Below are 20213 nucleotides of genomic sequence, written 5' to 3'. Positions count from 1 at the left end.
ATTTCTTAACTGATTTTAAATGCAGTGGTGGAAAACATCTGGTCCTTGGTCCAAAACTGGACCAGAACACTGAAGATCCCAAAAGAACCTTCAACTGTTTCCACGACAACGCTTCGAGACAAAACACAATTTTACATTTTGGTTTCAGAAAAGTTTCCAGTTTAATACGCAGCATTTTGAAAGTGGTGTCTGTTTCCATGGAAACGGTAGAAACAGTTGTTGGGATTTATGGTTGGTTATTAGCATTAAATTACTGTAAGTAATAGATTACTGAAAGTAATAAATCACTGGAAGTAATTTATGAAAAATTTAAATAATTAATGGAAGTAAACGGTCATTTACTCATTAACAATTCCTAAAGTAATTGAGTAATTACTTAAAAGTTAATAAATTATCAAAAATTATTTATTAATGAAAAATGTATTTGAATAAAGTTATTTATGTATTAATAATAAATTGGGGCACCACCGGATAAACTGGAAATAGCTAATACCAAAATATCAGTGTCGTTGTAAAAAGGTTTATTTTAAGTTAGTTAATATTTCTGTGTAAAATATAACAATCTTAAACAAAAGGGAAGGTGTGAGATCCGAGCACAGACTGTTACAAACCAGTGAATTGTAAAACAATAAATACACAATAATCACCAAGAAGCGTACAATTCAGCTAACAGGCGTTTATTAACAAAATGTATTAATTCATAAATAATTCAGAAATCTCATAAATCAGCACACTTAAGTATCAAACGACATCTAACACGGAGATCTAATCTATTAAACAGCAAACACTATGTACAAAGAGTGTGTGTGTGTGTGCCAGATAAACAAGACGTCCGTCGTGCGTACGCGCATGCACGAGGGCGGTCTCGGAGTGAGGCAGTCTCACCTACTGTAAACGAACGGGCGGTTCCGTTGGCCCGGTTCTGAGCGCCGGAGTTTCAAGTGGAAGTTGGGACATGCAATTAGAACTCTGGTGATGGAGGTCAGAGGTGGTGTAGCAGCACCAGCTAGCAGTTGGTTGCTAACTGGCTGTGTGTGTCTGTGAGCTTATCTTGATCAGATAACAGGAGCGCAGGGGAAGCACTGTGTTCAGCACCATGTTGGTCAACTGTCCAGCAACATGTTGGTCAACTGTGTTCAGCAACATGTTGGTCAACTGTGTCCAGCAACATGTTGGTCAATTGTGTTCAGCACCATGCTGGAGCTAAAATCCAGGAGAGCTAGTGATCACATAGACATAATAAAGAGTAGACACCTCATGACTGCTGCCGCCCACTAGAGCGGTGCGTTTACAGGGCGGCCATCTTGGACCGGTGGCAATCGCTCCTGCAGCGCAGTACATCTATAGAGGAATGACGCGAGTACACTATTAAAGTTGTCATAAATTATCAAGCAATTTTCACAAGTTTGTTTATAATAAGAGTCAGATATGATAGAGAGAGAGAGAGAACACAAAGTGTATTCTGCACATTAACACACACTAAAAGTAGCTACATGTATGACGTTTTTAAAAAATCAGTTTGGAAATCGGTTCAAAATTGAACTTATAATTCTACTTATAGATTGAGGAGAACCTCTTTCCATCGTCGATGTTCCTCCACCCCTGCCTCCACCACCACCGGTCCAAGATGGCGGCGCTGTTGACGTGTCGCTCCACAGTCGAGGCGTCTACTCTTTATTATGTCTATGAGTGATCAGACAGATGGCCAGAGTTCAGGAGGTCAGAGGACAGGAGGCCAGAGGACAGGACTCCAGAGGACAGGAGGCCAGAGGTCAGGAGGCCAGAGGACAGGACTCCAGAGGACAGGAGGCCAGAGGTCAGGAGGCCAGAGGACAGGACTCCAGAGGACAGGAGGCCAGGACTCCAGAGGACAGGAGGCCAGAGGTCAGGAGGCCAGAGGACAGGACTCCAGAGGACAGGAGGCCAGAGGTCAGGAGGCCAGAGGACAGGAGGCCAGAGGACAGGACTCCAGAGGACAGGAGGCCAGAGGTCAGGAGGCCAGAGGACAGGACTCCAGAGGACAGGAGGCCAGGACTCCAGAGGACAGGAGGCCAGAGGTCAGGAGGCCAGAGGACAGGACTCCAGAGGACAGGAGGCCAGAGGTCAGGACTCCAGAGGACAGGAGGCCAGAGGCCAGGAGTCAGGAGGTCAGAGGACAGGAGGCCAGAGGACAGGACTCCAGAGGACAGGAGGCCAGGAGTCAGGAGGTCAGAGGACAGGACTCCAGAGGACAGGAGTCAGGAGGCCAGAGGACAGGAAGCCAGAGGACAGGAGGCCAGAGGACAGGAGGTCAGAAGACAGGAGGACAGCAGGAGGAAACATGTCTCCTGTGAAGCCTCCACAGAGAAGCAGCCTGGATGGAGAACCCTCAGGTCAACACACTTTCAGCCGCTTCTCACAGAACAAACTGGGTCACGTGTGCTGCAGGTGACTCCCCTCCACAGGATCAGTCTCTGGACTTTGTCATCTGCGTCTTGTGGTTTTTACTGAAGTCACTTGACGGGAAGTTTTGTCACCGAATCTAAACACTTCTGTAACTTTAGGTCACGTGGCCATCACTCTGCTCCCTGATTTGCTGGGAGCTGCAGGCAGCCTGCACCTGATTGGTCCGCGGGCTGTGGCTGAAGTTTCCTGGTTCCGAGTTACTTTAAATCTGATCTGCGAACCTTGCGGGGATTTAATCCGGGGTCGGTCCGGTGATTGTCCGGTGAGATAATCTGTCTGGATATGGAAATGTCTCCCCGGACGTACTGCGCGGTTCTGCTGCTGCTCGCGAGCCTGTGCGCGGGCTCGCGGGGCTCCTTCCCGGGCCTGGAGCAGCTGACGGCGGCGGCCAGCGACAAGGCTCAGGGGAAGGCGGTGACCGAGCTGCTGAAGCGGCTGCTGGGGAACCGCTCCGCCGACTTCATCGTGTCGGTCAACCGGAGCCTGTCGGCGGACGGGCTGGACGTGTGCGAGCTGCGGTCGTCACGGAGCGGCCGGGTGGTGGCGGTCGGCAGCAGCGGCGTGGCGGCGGCCTCCGGGATCTACAACTACCTCAAGTACTTCTGCAACTGCCATGTGTCCTGGTCCGGGGACCAGCTCCACCTGCCGAGGCCTCTGCCCAGGCTCAGCGGCGTCCTGCGCATCAACACCCCGCACAGGTGAGCAACACCACCCGGGGGAGGGGGGAGGGAGAGACGAGACGAGACCGGTTGACCCATCGTCATCATCATCATCATCATCATCATCATCATTTATATTTACCAGAGACACCCGCAGGAAGTTCAGCCCATCAGGCTTTTATGTCTTTAAGACAATTGATCAGGATATCACCTGGTCCCACTGATCAATAGATTAGTGTATCAATGGAGTGTTTCCTGATGATCTTCCTACAGGAAGCAGGTAGAATGTGAAGTTGGTTTGTGCCTCATTATCTAATTACTTTTTAAATCATTGCCACAACAAAATAAGACGATGGTGGACGTCTCCGTTTTGTCATGTTGCTCTTTGAAATGTTGACCGTTTGGTCGGTGGCCCCTCTAGCGGGGGCGGAGCCTCTTGCGGGCCTGATGTTTGACGCCTCTGCTGTAAACAGTGGGTGCAGATCTTTTTCTTTTTTCCTAAACATGTATCTGAAAACTCAGTAAACTAACATACTGACATTTCTGAACAGGCCAGTGTTGAAAGTAACTAAAAAAGTAAAAACGTTACTTTTTGAAGGAGTAGCTAGTAATCAGTAATTGTATTACTTTTTCAAAGTAACTGGCAACACTCCTAGTGGACAAACTACCAAGTTGTATTGTTTTAATTTTGACTGTCAAAATAAAACTCCCAAGTTGAATTGTTGTTATGGTGATTGTCAAAATAAAACTACCAAGTCCAGGAGAATCTGGACTGGGAGTCATGACACTGTGGAGGAAGCTTTGTTCTGATTGGCTCTACTGAGCATGTGCAGAACTACTAGTTACTGCTAACGTAGTGACCTTTTTATCTCCACGGTTTTGGTTATTTGGTTTTTGCCTTTAATGTGTCTTGGGTAAATAATGTCAGTGATATATCGCTTTACACCATTAATCACATTCACACACCAATGGAGGCTCCCGCCGTGCAAGGCACCTAATCAAGGCCATTTGGACGTGTAGACAGGTGGACATGGGAATTGAACCAGAAACCATCGAATTGGGAGACGGCCGCTCCACCAAGCTCTGAGAAAGCCGGTGAGCTTCCTTCCATGTGAAGGCTTCCTGTGGACAGAGAGGAGCTGCTCACAGGAAGTGTCGGCGCTGCTCGTGGTCACATCTCCTCTTCACATCCAGCTTCTTTGGACCGGTGGTTTGTCCACCACTGGAGGACGATGGACACAGCTTCTCTGTCGGCCACAGATCTTCATCACATAGAAGAACCTGCACTGCAGAGTTGCTGGGACGCTCCTCCACCTCAAACACCTCCACCCTGTCAGAGTGTGACCTGAACCTACAGGAAGCTGTTGCGGGAAGCAGCTTCCTGAAGCAGCTTCCTGAAGCTGCTCTTCTACATGTTCCAGGTCTATGGCAGCAGTGTTGGGGGGTCGTGGCTCCCGGAGCTGATGGGTGTCTTACCAATGCAACGATGTCACAGTTTGTTTCCTTGTTTCCTGTGAGCACTATGGACACTGTGCTGCAGCCTCCCCTTCAATTATCTGTTATGCATTAGAGCTGCACCAGCGCACCTCAGGTATGTCCTGTGGACAGGAGTTTGATAATAAGACAGTACGGGTTTCCCAGGACTGTTCCTCCACGGCCAGACGCTTCATCATTCAGCTCCTCATGAAGCTGTGGAGTCAGTCAGCGCTGGTTGAAGCTCGGGCTGGACAGAATGTCCACATCCGTCCTGGTCACGTGTCAACATGTGGAACAGACAAACACTGAAGACTGAGCTGCTTTCATATTCAGCCAATCAGAGTGAGCCCTACTGCCCTGGAATCCCGCCCATTAGGTAGAAGAGAGTGTGTGAGGACACGGTGTGTGTAGAGAGCTTTGTGAGTGTGAGACAAAAGAGAAAATGTGAACAAGGAGGCGCTGGTGGTGCGCCTCCCAGGCCTGTTTACGCCACTCTTTCTAATGAAAACTCTACTTTTATCTGTCTGTTCACACAACAGTGAGGCTGAGCCTCTGAAACCTGCGGCCAGGTTGATGCTCTGCTCACTGAGGGTTTAGCTTCCAGGTGTCAGCCGTGGTGAAAAAACTCATAACACGTCAAATATCTGAAGGTTTGAATGTAAATGAAAGGAACAGAGGAACTAAAGGGAAACGGCTGGCAGGTGAATAAAGAACCAATCAGAGTGAGAAGAGGCTTCACTAAAACTGGACTTTACTGTGTCGGTTTGACAACTGGGTTCGACAACCCAGAACATTCCTAGTTGGGATCTGGGTTCTAGATGATCTGCTCCTTTTTCAGTCATCTTGAATTTCCCTGAACGCTCCGATGAGCGGGTTCTTTTAAATGTTGTCGCCGCAAGGAATTGTGGGGGAACATGAGCTGGTCTCCTTTGGTAAAGGAAGCATCAGTGGTTCCTAGGCTAAAGGAGGTGCTAAAGGAAGCATCAGTGGTTCCTAGGCTAAAGGAGGTTCTAAAGGAAGCATCAGTGGTTCCTAGGCTAATGGAGGTTCTAAAGGAAGCATCAGTGTTTCCTAGGCTGAAGGAGGTTCTAAAGGAAGCATCAGTGGTTCCTAGGCTAAAGGAGGTGCTAAAGGAAGCATCAGTGGTTCCTAGGCTAAAGGAGGTTCTAAAGGAAGCATCAGTGGTTCCTAGGCTAAAGTAGGTTCTAAAGGAAGCATCAGTGGTTCCTAGGCTAAAGGAGGTTCTAAAGGAAGCATCAGTGGTTCCTAGGCTAAAGGAGGTTCTAAAGGAATCATCAGTGGTTCCTAGGCTAAAGGAGGTTCTAAAGGAAGCAATGAGCCTCCTTTCCTTAGCTTAGAATTCCAACGCTCTTATCATGGCCGCCACTTAAACACTTCTGGGGTGAAGGAGAAGTGGATAGGAAAGGAGATAGGAGGGACTATTGGAAGGAGCTCTTATGGCTCCGCCTCCAGCCCTCCCTGCTCTTATGGCCCTGCCCCTCCCTGCATGCTCGCACTGCTAGATTGCAGACAGAAACATGGCGACGTGAAGCTTGAAGAGGAGGGACTGATTGAGAAGAGAACCCACTAAACACATGTGGTCAGTCCAGCGGGTGAGATGCCAGACCTGCAGAGAGTGGAGTCGTCGTACTTTCAGTTGCAGCAACATTGAAAGAGGCATTTTACTGTATTTTGCAGGATTCATCGTTTAAACCTGGCATGATGCTAAAATTGTACCTATTTTTAAGATAAAGTCATTTTCTTGCATTTGTTAGGGACCGAGCAGAAAGGCCGAGGCCTCTAAAGAAGGCCTGGGCTGGTTGTATTTGTAATGTTTCTTCTTCTTCTTCTTTTTTTTTTTGCACCAAACTTGCATAAAAACTCACCAAATGTGGCACACTCATAAAGACTGGCGATAGAATTAAAGGAAATTAAAAGTTAAACCCCAGAATGCTAAAATGTATCTGTACAAAAACCCAAACGGCGACCACGGACCGTAGGAATGTCGTAGAGAGATCAAACGAAAACTCAATTGTTCGTCTCATTGAGACCTAAAAATCACATGCTGGTACCCCAGACCTAAATCAGACAGGAAGTCCGCAGTTTGCCTTTCAAAGTACAATTTTCTACAAAAAATGGCCCTCAACCTCTGAAGGAGAGTACATTCGACCCCCTAAACATGCTCAAAGACTCACCCAATTTGCAGCGCTCATTAACACTGGATAACATTATAAGAAAATGGAAAAACTAACCCCCAGAGTGCCAAAATGTGCTCTCTAGTGCCACCTACAAACACTACAACGGCCACCAAAAACACTAAAACAGCGACCACGGCCCGTAGGAATGTCGTAGAGAGATCAAACCAAAACTCAATTGTTAGTCTCATCGAGCCCTACAAATCATCTGCTGGAAACCCTGACCGAAATCCAACAGGAAGTCTGCAGTTTGCCTGTCAAAATAAGATTTGCAAACGCTAGCTACTCTGAGCATGAATATCTAGCGACTTCAGAAACCTGTTAAATGACAGAGGAGACTCTCCTGCTCAATAATCCCAAAGATCATTTTCAGTCGTGGAGCGGTTTTGTTTTTATTCGCTGTCAAAGTTTTGAACACTGAATCCGCCTCCTTGCCCCAGTTTAAAGCTCCTCTGAGGGCGAGTATCGTATCGCCTTCAAAATACTATGATGTGATAGAGGAGACTCTCCTGCTCAATGATTCTGTTCAACTTTATGACTAATCCAGCGTTTTGTTTTTAATGAGCCGTCAGAGTTCCTAATGCCAGATGCCGCCGTCTCGTCCACGTGGCTTTCAACAGACATTTTAACCTACTAAACCTGCTCACAGTACTAAACCTGCTCACAGTACCAAACCTGCTCACAGTACTAAACCTGCTCACAGTACTAAACCTGCTCACAGTACCAAACCTGCTCACAGTACTAAACCTGCTCACAGTACTAAACCTGCTCACAGTACCAAACCTGCTCACAGTACTAAACCTGCTCACAGTACTAAACCTGCTCACAGTACCAAACCTGCTCACAGGTTGATGAAACTACACCAATACGTAGGTACAGGTCTTGTACTTTGAATGACAGGATACTTTTGTCTTTATTTTAAACGGTTCTCAATTAACAATCATTTGTTTGAGACGTCCGCATCGAGAGGGCTCATTCTCTCTCACAGCTGCTGGCTGCAGATGGAACACACACACACACACACACTTGTGTTGCAATACTGCCCTCTTGTGACGAGTTGGAAAACATCCAACTGTGACATAGGAGAGAAGTGTGTTCAGGGATTAATCTTTTGTTGGAGCTCTATGGAGTAGTTCTATGTCTATAGTTCTATGTCTAACGTTCCGTGTGTTGCTGTTAGCGACCTGGTCAGAGCGCGCCCGCTCACCGGGATTCGTACTCCACGATTGTAGAGCAATAGTGGAAATAAAGCCGAGTTCAGCTGTGGAAGCTCCTGCCTTGTTGGGAAGTCCTTCGGCGTGTTAACGCGGACCACTAGAGGTTACCTGCTACTAACCAGACGCCATTAGTCGCTCCAGCTGCGGTTCCAGGCTGGACAGCTAGAAAGGGAACACTTGTCTCGACTCGTCATTTGACTCGGCCATTGGACTCACAACATATTTTAATCATCCTGACCAAGTCCAACTCTATTTTAACCTGGCTTAAAGCTTGAATCTGTTTTAAATGATTTTTTAATTGACACAAATCCACCTTCAGACGTCGTTTGGACAGTCAATCTTCTAAAAAGACGGCCGAAAAAACAGCGTACAACTTGAGTTTGGGTCTTATTTTTCACCATTCCAACATTCCATAGTGACTTTCTGCTCCTTTCACTTTATTTCTGGACGTGTCTGAATCAAAAGCTTCAACATGGAGGAATGGAGGTGTAGAATGATAGAACGCTGCTCTACAGTTGTTTCCATGGTAACCTAGGAAAACACTCTGATTAAAGTTCTCTTTCACATGAAGCCATTAAAAGGCTCATTTTAGCTCTAAAAACTCCAAGCTTTCATTTCCAGTAGTTTGTAGTTTGTTTAGTAGTTCCTGAGGAACCAGAAGTCTGGCTTCGTTATAAAGAGGTTCTGTGGAGCGTCTCATAGCGGAGCGCCCCCTGCTGCCTCATGCAGACCTCAGCCTGCGGTCAGAACGCCATACAAGAGCTGGAGGTGAAGTTAGTCACAATGATGTCACCATGATGTCCTCAGTACTACACTCTGGGTTCACTTCCATGCAGTAACGTGAGGTAACGATCCTGAAAACCCTTGCAGAGGGTCAGAACCCAGCGCACAGGGTGGAGGACCAGTTTGACGTCACGCGTACTGAAGTGTTCCTTTCCCTTTCCAGAGGACATAAACCCACCAAGAGGTCCAGTCTGGTCCCACCAAGCAAGGAGCTTATAGAGGATTTATACTCGTTTTATTTACATTTCAACGTATTTTGCACCAGAATGTTTCATTAAAATTGACTACTCTGGAGAAGTGACAGTGAGAAGTGAGGCCACTCTGGAGAAGTGACCGTGAGACGTGAGGCCACTCTGGAGAAGTGACAGTCAGGACTCATTCTGATTATTCAACCCAATCTCTTCTTGTGGAGGTCTCCTCCTCCTCCTCCTCCTCCTTCTTCAGTGAAAATGTCTACTTTATATGGTGAATGAAACACAGGAACAGCAGCACAGACTCAACATCATGAAACTAAACAGCCACATTCTGAGGACCTGGATCCTCGGCAAGCCGTGTAATAAAGACTACACTTCATTACTGCTTCTGCACAAGCTGCTTAAAGTCCCCCAGGATAAGACGACTCATGATAAAGTCCACGCTTTGGTCTTGTGCTGCCTGAGCTCGCCGTGAGACAAACAGATCTCCAGGTTATTGTCAGTGTCTATGGTGTGTGTGTGGAGTTTGAGGGCCACTAACTGTGTGTGTGTGTGTGTGTGTGTGTGTGTGTGTGTGTGTGTGTGTGTGTGTGTGTGTGTGTGTGTGTGTGTGTGTGTGTGTGTGTGTGTGTGTGTGTGTGTGTGTGTGTGTGTGTGTGTGTGTGTGTGTGTGTGTGTGTGTGTGTGTGTGTGTGTGTAGGTTCCGGTATTACCAGAACGTGTGCACCTTCAGCTACTCGGCGGTGTGGTGGGACTGGACCCGGTGGGAGAGGGAGATGGACTGGATGGCTCTGAACGGGATCAACCTGCCGCTGGCGTTTACAGGCCAGGAAGCCCTCTGGCAGGAGGTAACACGGCCCGGAAGCCGCCGCCATCTTTATTTAGTATATTTACATGAGCGGATGCTGTGGGTTTGGGCCCTCAGGTCTACCGCGCTCTGGGACTGAACCAATCGGAGATCGAGGAGTTCTTCTCTGGTCCGGCCTTTCTGGCCTGGAACCGTATGGCCAACATGTTCCGGTTCGGAGGGCCTCTGCCACAGTCCTGGCACGTGAACCAGCTCGTCTTGCAGGTACAGAAACCTCCACACCTCTCAGCACTGTTTAAACCTGCCCAGAGTCCAGGCAGGGCATTCCACTAAACTACCGACCCAGAGTCCAGGCAGGGCGCTCCACTAAACTACCTACCCAGAGTCCAGGCAGGGCGCTCCACTAAACTACCTACCCAGAGTCCAGGCAGGGCATTCCACTAAACTACCGACCCAGAGTCCAGGCAGGGCGCTCCACTAAACTACCTACCCAGAGTCCAGGCAGGGCGCTCCACTAAACTACCTACCCAGAGTCCAGGCAGGGCGTTCCACTAAACTACCTGCCCAGAGTCCAGGCAGGGCGTTCCACTAAACTACCTGCCCAGAGTCCAGGCAGGGCGTTCCACTAAACTACCAACCCAGAGTCCAGGCAGGGCATTCCAGGCAGGGCATTCCACTAAACTACCTACCCAGAGTCCAGGCAGGGCATTCCACTAAACTACCTACCCAGAGTCCAGGCAGGGCGTTCCACTAAACTACTAGACATCCTCCACGGCTTCAGGCTCCTCCCACAGCTCCAGAGATCAAAGTGAATCCTCACCTGGTTCCTCCTCCTTTTGCAGTTGAAGATCCTGGAGCGAATGAGATCCTTTGGGATGATTCCTGTTCTACCTGCGTTCTCTGGGAACGTCCCGAAAGGAATTCTCAGGTAAATGTTGACTGACGTCATGTGACCAACAGTTTTGTCTCTGATGGGCTGTCGATGCTCTACAGCACATGTGTCGAACTCCAGGCCTCGAGGGCCGCAGCCCTGCACGTTTTGCATGTCTCCCAGCTTCAACACAGCTGATTGCAATGAGCAGCTCGTTATCTGGCTTTGTGCTGAATGTGGTGATGAACCATCAGGACATTCAGGGGAGGGAGACATTGAAAACGTGCAGGGCTGGGGCCCACGAGGATCTGAGTTTGACACCCCTGCTCTACAGCCTGCAGTTTCTCCCGTCTCAACAGGAAGTCAGTCACTGGCTTCAGTCCCGCTCATCAAGGTGCTTGGAAGTTCTACCGGCGGGACCAAATGCTGAATGAGGCCTCATTACCTTCCCTAGCGCTTTCGGTCTATCTCCTGTAGCCACTGGAAACAAAACGGCTCCGTCACCATGTAAATGTGAAAGACTGAAGCGAAAACAGTTTTTGTCTGGAGATGTGTAATGAGATCTGAATGTTTTTGCTTCAACGTTTCACCATGAACTATAAATTCTCCACTGAAGCACCTTGAGTTTTATTTGCTTTGTGGGCATTTTACCTGACTTCAACAACACTGCGTTGGACTGTAGTACTCCAGGCCTGTCTGACTGTAGTACTCCAGGGCTTTCTGACTGTAGTACTCCAGGGCTATCTGACTGTAGTACTCCAGGGCTATCTGACTGTAGTACTCTCATCTAGCTTCACCTCGTGTGTTTTGGTCCTTCATGGAGAAAGTAGATTAGATCAGACGCAGGATTACTCTGCTGTGATGAAACATATTCTGCAGTACTTCCACGTCCTCCTCACTACAGTACTTTGATCTTCTCCCAGCAGTGAGCTCAGGTTCCCTGGACCTGCTCGTGTCTTAGAGACATAAGTGGATTCATCCGTTCACTTGACTGGCTGCTTCATTTATTCCTTGAAGCTCACTGGACCTGAGTCAGATGTTTGGAGACACTTCCAGATGAGAAAATGTTGAAACACGTCAGGTCTCATGTTTTCTCACGGAGCACCATCAGCTCCACCTGCTCAGGTTTCAGTGATTCCGAAGAAAGCAGGAAGTAAAAGTTCAGAACGCGTGAAGTGACTCTGTTCAGTCCTGAACGCTGCCAGTATTAGTATCAGTATTTGATGTCTGAGGGAAACAGGAAGTGAGTGAGCCGAGTACTTTTGGTTGGAGACGTTAGTTTGCGTGGCGACAGTCCCGATGTTTGCTTCACTGCAGTCTTTCTTGTGTTTCAGGCTTTACCCAGAAGCCAATGTAACCAGATTAGGGCCGTGGGCTCAGTTCAACTGCAGCTTCTCCTGCGCCTATATCTTAGACCCCCGGGACCCACTTTTCCTTCAAATTGGCTCCCTCTATCTGTCCCAGGTGGTGAAGCAATTTGGAACAGACCACATCTACAACACTGACACCTTCAACGAGATGACTCCACCCTCCTCTGACCCAGACTATCTCTCTGCAGTCAGTCGCTCCGTCTTTGCCTCCATGACAGCCGGTGAGTGTTTGGACCTGGTCTCTCTGCTCGGCGGGGCCCGTCTGCTCTCAGCACATATTTTGGGATCCAAGTACAATAATTGCCCCAGTTTGCCGACCCGAGGATGACCTGTTGTCTAACGCTGTGGTGCAGACCGTGTTCTTGACCTTCATCCAACTCTCTTTTGTCCTCCGCAGTGGATCCTCAGGCCGTCTGGCTCATGCAGGGCTGGCTGTTCTTCAGTGACGCAGCATTCTGGAAGCCGGCCCAGATCAAGGCCCTACTACACGGCGTGCCCATCGGACGAATGATCGTGTTGGACTTGTTTGCAGAGACGGAGCCAATTTTCTCCTACACTGAGTCCTTCTATGGACAGCCGTTCATCTGGTGCATGCTGCAAAACTTCGGAGGCAATGACGGTTTCTTTGGCACCGTTGAGAGCATCAATTCAGGCCCTTTCACCGCCTTGCATTTCCCAAACTCCACCCTGGTGGGCGTCGGCATGACACCGGAGGGCATCGAGCAGAACCCGGTGATGTTCGAGCTGATGAGCGAGCTGGCGTGGAGGAAGGAGCCTGTCAACTTGGCCAAGTGGGCGTCGCTGTACGCCGTCCGGCGCTACGGCAGCACGCAGGAGAACCTGACCGCCGCGTGGAGGCATCTGTTTGCCAGCGTCTACAACTGCACCGTGCCGCACTACCGCAACCACAACCACAGCCCGCTGGTGCGGAGGCCGTCCTTCCGCCTGAACACCGGGATCTGGTACGACCCGGCACTAGTGTGTGAGGCCTGGAAGCTCTTCGTTGAGGCGGCGCCGTCGCTCATGTTAGAAGAGACATTCCGGTACGATCTGGTGGACGTCACCCGGCAGGTCCTGCAGCTCCTCACCACGTCTTTCTACCAGGATATCGCAGACGCTTACCAGAACCAGAAGCTCCCGGAGCTGCTGACGGCCGGCGGCGTGCTTGTCTACGACCTCCTGCCTGAACTCAACCGTCTGCTCAGCAGCGACTCCAACTTCCTGTTAGGAACGTGGCTGGAGAGTGCTCGGTCCCTGGGCCTGGACGAGCAGGAGGCCCAGCTGTACGACATCAACGCTAGAAACCAGCTCACGCTGTGGGGGCCCAGTGGCGAGATCCTGGACTACGCCAACAAGGAGTGGGGGGGCCTGATGGAGGACTACTACGCCCAGCGATGGGCCCTGTTTGTGCAGACGCTGGTGGGGTGTCTGGACAGTGGTCGGCCCTTCAAGCAGGACGCCTTCAACCAGGCCGTTCTCCAGGTGGAGAAGGGATTTGTTTACAACGGCAGGCGATACCCGACCAAACCTCATGGAGACACGCTGGAGATCGTCTCCAGGATCTTCCTCAAGTACTACCCTCAGGCCCTGAAGAGACTATAGTCCACAGACTCTGGAAGAACACTGTGTTCCTCCAGCGCTCCACGGCTCCTCCCACCTCTGCCCTGTGGAACCCCACGGTTTGGCTGACGTAGGAGAATCAGCAGCAGGTCGACTTCATGTCGTCACAATTGACTTCCACTTCCAATCGCTGAGCACATTTCTAATCCTGACAGAATGTCCCCTGAAGACGCTTGTACAGTTTTCATCACAACGATCATTTCCTGTTGTCCTGAAACAATTCATTCCCTGTGCAGCTTTGTGATTTTATTTTTTTAATTTTGAAATTAAATAAATGCATTTTGTTAAGTTTGTTTATGAGTTGTTTTTGACCAACCAGTGAAAGAGGAAATTCTTCATTTCAGAGGGATTTTATTCATAAATTAATCCTACCAGAGTTCCTGCAGGTCTCTATTGGCTGCTCGGGTTCCTCCTCATCTCGCCGATGAAGAGAAGCAGCCCCTGCAGCATGATGCTTCCATCGCCATGCCCGGTTGGGGTCGGCTCATCGCCATCCGTCTGGCCAAACAGCTTCCTGTCATGAGACTACTGGTCAATCGCCAATTTGTTTCCGCGCAGCAGCGTCCAGGGTCCGGAGTCCAGGGTCCAGAGTTAGGTGGTTGCTGGTGCCACGCCCCAGTGAGGGCTTGATTTTTCTCTGGATGCTTCTCGCAGTAACGTCGTGCTGCTTTCCAACGCTTCCCTTCACGACGGAGACGTTCACCTTCTTCTGGACCAGAAACTGACAACGACCACAACGCTTCGTTTATTAGCTACTGCAAAGACGCTGAAATGTATTGATCAGATCAGAACGTCTTGAAAAACTAACGGACAAAGACGAGCGAGAACCGGAAGTGAAAACATTGTTCTTGAATCTATTGTCATTTCTCTGAGGCCAACACCAACAAGTTTGACCACTGAAGCATTGTTCCACAGGGTGAGAATGACGCTGAGGTCGATGTTTGAGGAGGGTGGTGGCGACATGCTAGCGAGTAGCTTAGCATCGCATCAAAGACCAGTCAATCTCCTCGGATTCCTAACCATCCCTTGAAAACAGAATCATTCTGTATTTGCAAACAAAAGTAGGCGTCCTGTATTGAGCTGCAAAGGGGCGCACTTTGTCCCGTATTACCGTGAGAATCAAAAATAGTCTGTAAAATGTCCAAGGAATTTATGAGCAGCAGGGCGCTTTATATCAAAACTTACGGTAAACTTAATCCACCGCCCTCCTGCTCTGTGACCAATGAGCTGACAGCATACTCACACACGAGTATGACAGTACAGAATCCTGCTTCTCTCATTGGTTGAGGTGCAGTTGCTCATGAGCAAGATACCGGAAGTCAACAGACGAGCAGACAAAGCAGCATGGGGACAGACCCTGGTAGTACAACTTCCACCAGCAATGCTCCTCCAGGAAAACCTGAAGGCTGCAGGAATACAGGAGGAATGAGAAGAAGTCAACATCTGCAGGAAAAAGTGTCTGATCACACTTATATATCCACTGCACTCTGTACCGGAACACTTTAGATCCTCCTGCTCTGAGGGAAGATTTCTTTCAATGACATGAGAAGATCCTGGAGCAACTTCACCTGGTCGGCAGGTAAGAATGAAACACCTGTCAGGGTGGTGATAAACCATGTTTAATATTAGTGATGCTTAGAACAAGTGAATACAATTGATTGATCATATATACAAATAAATACATAACCATAAACTTACTAACATTATACACCCAAATATATATTATTTTCTACAACATTTTAAAATTCAAACCTTTCATATACTTAATATATGGATAAATAAATAATAAACTATACAGGTAGTCAAAATACTATACAAAATTATAAATATAACCTATATGATTTTTTCCCTTTTATTCACCACTTTAAATAACCAATGTGCCACGAATGACTGCGGTCAGCTTCTCATCTCTACTGGCAGAATAAACGTCTCTATGGAGGAGCTTCATGAGGGGTGAGTGACTGCAAACAGCCTTCTGGAGAACTCACTGAAGAACCTCCCTACAGAACCTCAGGAGAGGAGAACAGTCTGAAGAACAGCAGAGAGGTTCCAGTTCCACCCTGACATCCAGGCTGTGGTTCCTTTGCCCTCAGCATCCAGCTTTACTGTGTTTGACGAGAAGATTTCGTCTTACATGAAGAATAAGTGGCCTGATGTGTGGAACAGATGTTCTGCTGAATTGATTAGAAGTGAGCTCATTGTCAGATTGGATGAGGTTGTCGTCGTTGGTTGAGGTCGTTGGTTGAGGTTGTTCTTGGGTGAGGTCAATGGTCATCGTCGTCATTGGATGAGGTAATTGGACGAGGTAATTAGAAGAGGTTGCCATTGGATGAGGTCATTAGATGAGGTTGCCATTGGATGAGGTCATTGGATGAGGTCGTTGTCGTTGGATGAGGTTGTCGTTGTTGGTTGAGGTCATCATCGTTGGATGATGTCGTTGGGTGAGGTCATCATCGTTGGATGATGTCGTTGGGTGAGGTCATCATCGTTGGATGAGGTCGTCGTCGTTGGATGAGGTCGTCACTGTTATATGAGGATAGTTGGATGAGGTTGTCGCCGTTGGATGAGGTCGTTGTCATGGAAGAGGTCGTAAAGGTGTATGAGGTCGTTTGATGAGGTAGTTGTTGGATGAGGTAGTTGGGTGAGGTCGTCATTGTTTTGTGAGGTCGCTGTTGTTGGATGAAGTCGTTGGATGAGGATGTTGTTGCATGAGGTCATTGGATGAGATCGTCGTCGTTGGATGAGGTTATTAGATGAGGTCCTCATTGTTGGATGAGGTCATTGGAGAAGGTTGTCCTCATTGGATGAGGTGGTCGTCGTTGGGTGAGGTCGTTGCCATTGTGGATGAGGTTGTAGTCTTAGATAAGGTCGTAGTTGTTGGATGAGGTCCGCGTCGTGGCATGAGGTTATTAGATGAGGTTGTCATCATTGGATGAGGTCATTGGAAGAGGTTGTCATTGTTGGATGAGGTTTAACAACAAAACTCAATAAAGTACCACCGTAATGAGACGCTTCTATAGAAACAGATCAAAATGGAGCCGAGACGCTTGTGAGTGAGAAATCCTCCTCCCGTCCAAAGTGATTATTTACGTTATTTTAGTGAAAACACAACAGTGTTGCTCTCCGTCTCCGTCTTCCAGAGAATAAACCCCCGCAATCTTTCATCTAAATATATCAGACATAAGTGCAGGTTCGGTTGTTGTCTTTCTAAAAGAAAATTCCAATGCCAGATAATTACGTTCAATTTCTGTTTAATTCTATTGAGAGAAAATCTTCCACGTATTTCACAGAGTTTCCTATAAAGGGTTACATGTTGTCAGTACTCAGATTACTGCGGCACATTTTCAAAGCATACAGACGGCTGACGATGAACATGAAAGTAAATGAATGTGAATTAATTCACATCAAACAGAACTTGTGACGCTCTCGAGAAGTTTCACTGATTTATATGAAGCTTTTCATCTCATTGTTTGAGGATCCAGACGTTTTATTAAAGGTGAAGAAAGGTTGACTAGTTGATCCAGTAGCAGCGCCTCCTGCAGGCTGAACGAGCGGCAACAAGCCAACAAACAGATGAAGTCAAAGAGCTGAAGCTGCTCGGGTTGCAAACTAAGATCAATGAGAAAAACGTTTAAAATCATGGAGATTGTTGAAATAAATTGAATAGTTTAAAAAGTAAATGTGAGGATTTGAAATTGTCCAAACTGCTGAAACGTTCGGCCGCTGCAGCTAAAAGCGGCTAAACTGTAATGAAAGTCTTTTTGTTGAGATTAAAACTATAAACTTAGAGTCCTAATTTTAAAACAAAGGCTGCACACCTCAATTATATCAAAATAAAAGTGACTCGTGGCAACGACGTCCATCCACAGGCTAGTTAGCATTAGCATTAGCTCCAGTCTGGGATCAACACTTCAGCTTCCTGCTGAAGTGTTGATCTAATAATTACCACTACTAATAATAACAATAACCACCATCAGGGTGTCGGACCATGATAAAGGTTCTGCAGGCCTCTTCAGCAGGAACCTGGAAGTTCTGTTAACGAGAGCGACTGCAGGTCAGACGTCAACTATTCAACCTGTGAAACACAAACAAGAAACCAACATCCTGCAGCAGCCGAGGAGATGAAAACTTTGTAAACAGAAACTGGAAACAGCTTCACTTCAAACGACAGCAGTGGAACCTCATGAAGTTCAGATCCTTCACAGACCGGATCAGTAATTGGATCTCATCGGAGCTCAGTCACAGCGTCAGTAGTCCAAGTCCCTTCAGGTCAGAGGTCAGGCGTTTGATCTCAGTAGAAGAACCAGAAGATCCTGAAACTCCAGAACTTCCTGTTTGTGTGAAGACGTCCTGAACATCTTCACATTTTCCGTTATTTTAATACATTTACTTTGAAGGAAATCTGATGTGTTTAACGTGTTTTCACCTCCTGGCTAACAGGAGGGACTGGAGCTTCAGGTTGTGGTCATGCTAATGCTACCTGGCTAACAGGAGGGACTGGAGCTTCAGGTTGTGGTCATGCTAATGCTATGAGGCTAACAGGAGGGACTGGAGCTTCAGGTTGTGGTCATGCTAATGCTACCTGGCTAACAGGAGGGACTGGAGCTTCAGGTTGTGGTCATGCTAATGCTACCTGGCTAACAGGAGGGACTGGAGCTTCAGGTTGTGGTCATGCTAATGCTACCTGGCTAACAGGAGGGACTGGAGCTTCAGGTTGTGGTCATGCCTGACAGGCCTGGCTGAGGGAATGGTGAACTTGTTGGTTCACACTCTTCAACTTCCCGATAAGAAACAATAGGTACATCCTAATAGTCCCCCCCCCCCCCAATCTCCTAATCCACCCACTTCTCCTGAACCCACGAAGTGTTTATGTGGCGGCCAAGAAAAGGAGCGTTGGAATTCTCACTAAGCTAAGGAAAGGAGGCTCAATGCTTCTTTTAGAACCTCCTTTAGCCTAGGAACCACGGATGCTTCCTTTAGAACCTCCTTTAGCCTCGGAACCACTGATGCTTCCTTTAGAACCTCCTTTAGCCTAGGAACCACTGATGCTTCCTTTAGAACCTCCTTTAGCCTAGGAACCACTGATGCTTCCTTTAGAACCTCCTTTAGCCTAGGAAACACTGATGCTTCCTTTAGAACCTCCTTTAGCCTCGGAACCACTGATGCTTCCTTTAGAACCTCTTTAGCCTAGGAACCACTGATGCTTCCTTTAGAACCTTCTTCAGCCTAGGAACCACTGATGCTTCCTTTAGCAGAGGAACCTCTGATGCTTCCTTTAGAACCTCCTTTAGCCTAGGAACCACTGATGCTTCCTTTAGAACCTCCTTTAGCCTAGGAACCACTGATGCTTCCTTTAGCCTAGGAACCTCTGATGCTTCCTTTAGAACCTCCACTGTTACCCAGATGAAGGGACTATTCAGATGTACCCAAAGACTCAGGTTCTGGCTTTTGTCTGCAAAGATAAATAAAAGCACTTTAACGTTCTGTGATGAGAAGAAGTGGAACTGAAGGATCTGACTTCATGAGAGGGATGATGGTGGTCCACGGCACCCGGGACCAGATGATGTTTCAACAGACCTCATTCACAATGACGTCATGGGATTGTCTGTGTTCTGGAGATCACTACCACCTCTGGTGAAACGGACCCTTCTGCCCCGCTGGTGATAAAAGACACCAGTTATGAGGCTCTCCAGCAAGATTTTATATATATATATATATATATATATATATATATTTGTTGTGGCTTTAGGGGAGATGAAGGAGTCACATGTGAGATGGTATTTACACACACATTCATGGTGGCGAGTACCACAGGGTATCCCATAATGCACTGCGGCGGAATTCTGTAACGTTATCGTGAATCGAGTCAATCAGGCAACACAACAGGCCAGAAAAGAAAAATGTAAATATTGACAAAGCTGCCGGAATGACTGGTAATCAATAACATGACCAATGACTGGTAATCAATAACATGACCAATGACTGGTAATCAATAACATGACCAATGACTGGTAATCAATAACATGACCAATGACTGGTAATCAATAACATGAGTGAGATGATGAGAGAGGGAACAGAAGAGTAAGGCAGTGATTTAAAGACTCTGCTGGTTCCTGTAAACCCGGTTCAGGACTCCTGAAGGTTCCTGTAAACCCGGTTCAGGACTCCTGCTGGTTCCTGTAAACCCGGTTCAGGACTCCTGAAGGTTCCTGACTCGTCATGAGAACAAAGCAACTGAGAAAATGTCTTCGTCTTTCAGACTCAAACCAAAATCCACTGAATCAAGATCCTGAACAAAAGATTTCATGTTTTCATTAGAGAAGGTTTGTGCTTTTCACTGTCTGAGGGCAGAAGAGGCAGAGTGCAACCGACTGGCACTACGCTGGGAGCAAGGATCTTCCACCAGGCCGAGAGCAGGAGTCCTCCACCAGGCCGAGAGCAGGAGTCCTCCACCAGGCCGGGAGCAGGAGTCCTCCACCAGGCCGGGAGCAGGAGTCCTCCACCAGGCAGAGAGCAGGAGTCCTCCACTACGCCGGGAGCAAGGGTCCTCCACCAGGCCGAGAGCAGGAGTCCTC

General features: G+C 48.0%; 1 protein-coding gene across 1 annotated transcript; it reads left to right on the top strand.

The window, feature by feature from the left end:
• Positions 1 to 670: 670 nt before the first annotated feature.
• Positions 671 to 13926, top strand: naglu (N-acetylglucosaminidase, alpha). The gene is made up of 6 exons (XM_080468044.1): positions 671 to 3143; positions 9670 to 9817; positions 9895 to 10041; positions 10620 to 10705; positions 11983 to 12239; positions 12416 to 13926. Exons 1-6 carry the CDS (start codon positions 2728 to 2730, stop codon positions 13618 to 13620), a joined length of 2259 nt encoding a protein of 752 aa, XP_080324170.1. The 5' UTR covers positions 671 to 2727; the 3' UTR covers positions 13621 to 13926.
• Positions 13927 to 20213: the final 6287 nt, after the last annotated feature.

The sequence above is a fragment of the Lipophrys pholis genome (assembly GCF_963383615.2).
Source record: "Lipophrys pholis genome assembly, chromosome: 1".
In the NCBI taxonomy this organism is placed as follows: Eukaryota; Metazoa; Chordata; class Actinopteri; order Blenniiformes; family Blenniidae; genus Lipophrys; species Lipophrys pholis.
Note: the sequence above shows the minus strand (reverse complement) of the source record. Positions and strands in the feature narration are given on the sequence as shown.

Excerpts from the sequence above, each read along its gene's own strand:
- naglu (XM_080468044.1), top strand. The coding sequence starts at position 2,728 with ATGGAAATGTCTCCCCGGACGTACTGCGCGGTTCTGCTGCTGCTCGCG. Across the intron at positions 3,144-9,669 it reads CGCATCAACACCCCGCACAG|GTTCCGGTATTACCAGAACG; the intron begins GTGAGCAACACC and ends GTGTGTGTGTAG. Across the intron at positions 9,818-9,894 it reads AGGAAGCCCTCTGGCAGGAG|GTCTACCGCGCTCTGGGACT; the intron begins GTAACACGGCCC and ends TTGGGCCCTCAG.